The sequence below is a fragment of the Montipora capricornis genome, chromosome 2 (assembly GCF_036669925.1).
Source record: "Montipora capricornis isolate CH-2021 chromosome 2, ASM3666992v2, whole genome shotgun sequence".
NCBI classification, from domain to species: domain Eukaryota; kingdom Metazoa; phylum Cnidaria; class Anthozoa; order Scleractinia; family Acroporidae; genus Montipora; species Montipora capricornis.
In genome coordinates, this window is record NC_090884.1 from 55,304,662 (window position 1) to 55,309,661 (window position 5,000).

Here is a 5,000-nt window from a genome sequence, read left to right on the forward strand (position 1 = left end):
AAAACTACAGCTACGGTTACGCCGTGCAGTACTCAGCGCGGGGAACAAAACGCATGCACTGACCTGACAACACCACTGGCACATAAGCGTTCCTGTTGTTAACCTGCATTTTCTGCACTGCCACAGATCTCTGGAATGACTTTGCCTGACTGGGGCTTTCATCAGCTTGAAGTGTGTACAGACAAATCCATCAAACAGACAAACACCATCTGGAATGTTGAGGAACACCAGCAAAACATAAGTTATCGTAAGTTTGTGTTCCTATTTTACGTACTGTCCAACACCATTGACAAAATACCAGGACCGAAGAAATCTGTTAAAATCATTGACCGCTTTACATGCACCTCGGCAAATATTATCTGTTCAATAACATGCACACCATGAAAAAATATATGCCATTGGTGAAACGTGTAGGAGACTACAAGACCACTTTCGTGAACATTGACGACTGTTGAACAAGGAAGCATCCAAATCATTCTAGCCAACACACGATGATCAGCGGCATTTCCCTGGAACTCCGAAAAAACAGTGCTGAGCAAAGGTTATTTTTCAAATCGGCCCCTTCACTCCCCACGGGATTTACGAACGCTTTTACTTCAGTGAATTTAGTCTCGTTAGCTATAGGGCCCAACGAGCAGGTCTGACGAAACGTCAGCTTTCTATTTACCATCTCATATCCAACGTTCGCCCATGGAATAATCAACAAATATCAACTGAGTTGGTAAATCCATCAAAATGTGTGGATGGTTGAGCTAATAATAATAATAATAATAATAATAATAATAATAATAATAATAATAATAATAATAATAATGATGATGATGATGATGATGATGATGATGATGATGATGATGATGATGATGATGATGATGATGATAATAAAATGAATGGAAACATATTCGTCAATTTTGTGACTTGTGCAAGTGAAAAGAAGCCTGAAAAAATTCAGACTTGAATGGGACTTGAACTGAAAGAAGCCAGAGATCGTGCTGTAGACGTGTCTACCACTTCGCTATTAAGTCATCTGGGAGCTAGTCAAATGTCAGTTAAGAGGAAGCCTTGGCAACCACGACGGCAACAATTACATACATGAATATTTGAAAAATATGCATTTTCTTTAAAATAATTAATTTCTTCCTGTCATCTCGAGAACACGACCTTCGGCCATTTTGGAAAAAAAACACCTTGGGTGAGTGAGAGAATTTTCAATAATCCCCTATGTAAATATACTAATCCATCTTAACGTTATTATGACAGCTGAGGGGCAAGATCAAAAAGACGAAGCCGAAGCGAAGAAAACAGAATTTGTAGAACGAGCTTCAAAGCCCATGCCTTTCCTATCCAAATTCTGGGAGTTGCAGGTACTTGTCACGATGGCTAAAAAACACAACTTGTATTTTCGCCTTCGTCATTTCGGTGGCTCACAATTAACGTTGATCCTTCGCTTATGTTGCCATTTTCTATTGTTTTCCTTCAGTTAAAGATGTTGGAATCTAAAAAGGAACTTGCCAATGAACACACATTTGGTTCTCGTCCTTCTTGGTGGCCTCTAATGAGACGAGGAGTTGCGTTTTGGATTGCAAGAGACACGAATGTGAGTTACCGCCAGTTTACATTCTAAGGCAGTTGCGTGCGCCATTCGTGGCAATTCATCTCTCAAAATTGATGCGGTACGTTCTCTCGTTTCTCGGATTTTGACTCGCTCCGGATGATGTCGAAGAAGTAGTTTTATTGGCTATTACTACAAAACGTTGTGATAGAGACGCAACATTTTTGCGACGTTTGATAAAATCGTTTCTGCGTTGCGACATGCTACAAAAACTGCATGGATCGATTCGCTCTGACTACGGGCTTACACTCGAAACCTCCCTATTTTCATCCTTTCAGTCCCACATTCGAAATGTTCATTCTCCCAACTAGTACCGCAGAGTTCTTTCTTGGGTAGTCGTGAGAATTTGGTGTTATATCAAGATCTCACCACTTATTCTGATAATAATCTTCATTCTCAATACTTGTTTGACTGACATTACATTGAAATTGTGAAGAGAATTTACATAGCGATCACTCCAGGAGGGTTGAACTCGTCTGATGCAATCAAATGTTTGGTTTCACGATCGCAGCCTAGACGTCGAACCAGGTTTTGGCCAGGACAACTTCAGCTTGTGGTTAGGACAGAACATGAGCCCATAAACTCCGGATTACAATTACAGTTCCTCGATCACTCGCCCACGCAATATACCATATTCGTATTCTCAGTATTGGACTGGAACTAGCTTGCAATGGAGGCTTATGCGGGGGAATCTTTTCAAATGCAAATACCTTTTAATATATTCCCTCGCATTAGCTTCCATTGCAAGCTAGTTCCAGTCCAATACTGAGAATACGAATATGGTCTATTTCATGAATTCGACGACCCTCTTCAGTAAAAAATCTTTTTTTGTGCTGAATGTATTTATTTCCGCGTTGTTGTTTCAGGCTCAGGTGTTCTGCATTGGCAATCCCTTCATTTGGTGGGCGACAACTCTTTCGGTTCCTGTCTACTTCGGTCTTTTAGTGTTTTATTTATTAAGAAGGAGACGAAAAGTACACGATTTATCCCAAGGTAAGCGTTTACCGCCTTGGATTTCCTTTACTTGTGATGACCTATCCAAAATCAGCACTACAGTATTTTTCAATCATAGCTAGGGCCATGCTAAGCCGGCCTGACTTTTCAAGGTTTCAAGGTTTCAAGGTTTTTATTTGCCATGATTACATATAATGCATCCAATTTAATAAACAAAATACAAAAAATTGTAAAAAAGGCGAGGAAGCCCATAAAGAAACTATAAGAGCTTATGGAGCTATGGGCTTCCTCAAATTAGACTAAGAAATTAAGTTTAAGATAGCACTAGTTTATCTAAAACAAAATACGCTATCTTACCCTCTGCCTTAGCTGCCTTTAGTTTAGGGACCAGTGGCTCTCTCTTTTGAAGCGTCTCAAATGCTAAGTCTTCTGAGATAAACAAACCTTCTGGCTTCTCTCTTCGGGCTTTGCGGAGAACTTCCTCTCTCTGTTTCCAGTCCCGCAATCTGCAAACAATGGTTCTCGGCCCCTTCTTCTTAGCTTTACCGCCTCTTTTTTCGACGCGGTGTGCCCTCTCAATCGTGATATCCATTCCTAGCTTCTCCCGAACCGCCATCTTGACCTTCTCCTCGGAATCCTGCCACGTTTCCTTGACCGATTCCTCGATACCATTCACCCTGATGTTATTACGTCTAGACTGGTTCTCGAGATATTCAGTCTTCAGCTGCTGGGCCTTTATATCTGAGACAATCTTATCGACCGTTTCGTAAGCTTCGTCTAACTTAGCCTCCAGCGGCTTCAGATCCTCAATCTCTTTCTGGGAGTACTCCAGACTAGCTTTAATTGAGGACATCGAACTCAAAACGTCATCGATTCTCGCATTTAGAGAGTTTACTACAGAGTCGAAGAGTGTACGAAGCATTGATTCTTGAACCTTCAGCATTTCCTTAACAGTGCCCAAGGACACGAACTCTTCGCCAAGATCGCCGCCATTGCTCTCGCTGTGAGTTTCGACAACACTTTGCCCACCGGCACCTTGCTTCTTTCTCGGGGGCATTACAAATCAAATATAAAGTATTTAACTCTTATGAAAATGAAGAAGAAAATTGGATATGAAGGATAAATGTAGGCTCTTGTATTAACTTAAATTCAACATGAATCAACCCTGTCAATCAACTCACTCAAACATGACTTTTAGACACGCGATCGCAACATAAATCAATACAATAACAACACTAATAGAAAAAACTGAAAACCGAAAATATTTCAGTTCTTTCTGAAGATGTAACCACTCCAAAACATGCTAATGCAATGTGCCCAACTGAAAAGGCCATAAACGGTGGACAGGTGCCCATCACCCGGAGCCTCCATCCAGACTATATCCTTGAGTCAACCTTTGCCCGTATCTTTTTGTTTTTAGAATATTTTGTGAGACGAACGCGATCACTGGTGCGTGACTACTTGTGATGTAATACAAAAACTTTGTTCTGATTGGACGGCATAGTGCATTCGCGGGAATTCGAACGTCTAAAAATAAAAAGATATGGGCAAAGGTTGTCTCCAAGGGTTTATATGGGAGATTGAGGCTCCGGGTGATTGGCTCCTGACGGTGGATGGGCGGTGTAGGTCCGGCAATGCCCATGGGACCTTGGACGAGCCATTTGACCTAAAAACTACCAGCACACCAGACCCCATTCTCCTAGTCGAGTTTGAGAAAAACATCTTCCGTCTGGTTTGTTTGTGGTTGGTAACCAACGGACTTTGACTCGTTCCTCGGCCAATGGAAAAACACTTTCTGCTTTCTTCCTTGTAGCGGGGTTGGTTCGAATCTCAAGACCAGTTAGGCAGCCTCGGCCAAAAGGATGGGGGGGGGGGGGGGGGGTTTAAACTAAAAGACCGCGTTCAGTGAAAACTTATGAAAAGGTGCCCTGTGTTAAGGCTGAAAAGGATGGCGGTCGTTTCGCCCGAAATGAAAAGTGGGAATCTTGTCTTTCACTTGTGTTAATCCAAACTGTACTTCAGGTCTGTGTTTTGTAAAATAATCTCTTTGAGCTTTGCGAAGTATGATCCTCTCTACAAAACTAATAAAGTTATTTTTGGTTCTTTTTCCAAGCTTCCTGGAATCAATTCGTGTTTGTTGGAGAGGCAGTGGTTGTAGGATACTTTTTCCATTTTATCACGTTTTTTCCCATGGAGAGGACACTGTTTATTCATCATTACCTGCCTGCTTTGTTTTTTAAAATCGTGATGCTACCCGCCATATTGGAGCATGTTCATCAAAACATTCTCAGGTAAGTTGTCAAGTTTCCAAGGATCGCTTTTTGCCCCTGAAACATGACAATTTCGTTCTCTTCAACCGACTCTCAGCGCATTGTACACCTGTGTCTACAGTATATTATTTGCCTTTGGCTCTGTGTCGTCAGTCTTTGCGGCGATT

At 41.6% G+C, this 5,000-nt stretch overlaps 1 protein-coding gene across 1 annotated transcript in view; it reads left to right on the forward strand.

Moving 5' to 3' along the window:
* Positions 1 to 5,000, forward strand: part of LOC138027804 (protein O-mannosyl-transferase 1-like) — a 26,988-nt gene that overhangs the window by 18,541 nt on the left and 3,447 nt on the right. Inside the window, exons 16-20 of the mRNA XM_068875423.1 lie at positions 127 to 247; positions 1,258 to 1,361; positions 1,478 to 1,594; positions 2,476 to 2,602; positions 4,677 to 4,854. Of these exons, the coding sequence (XP_068731524.1) occupies positions 127 to 247; positions 1,258 to 1,361; positions 1,478 to 1,594; positions 2,476 to 2,602; positions 4,677 to 4,854 (647 nt within the window). The remainder of the gene's footprint in view (positions 1 to 126; positions 248 to 1,257; positions 1,362 to 1,477; positions 1,595 to 2,475; positions 2,603 to 4,676; positions 4,855 to 5,000) is intronic.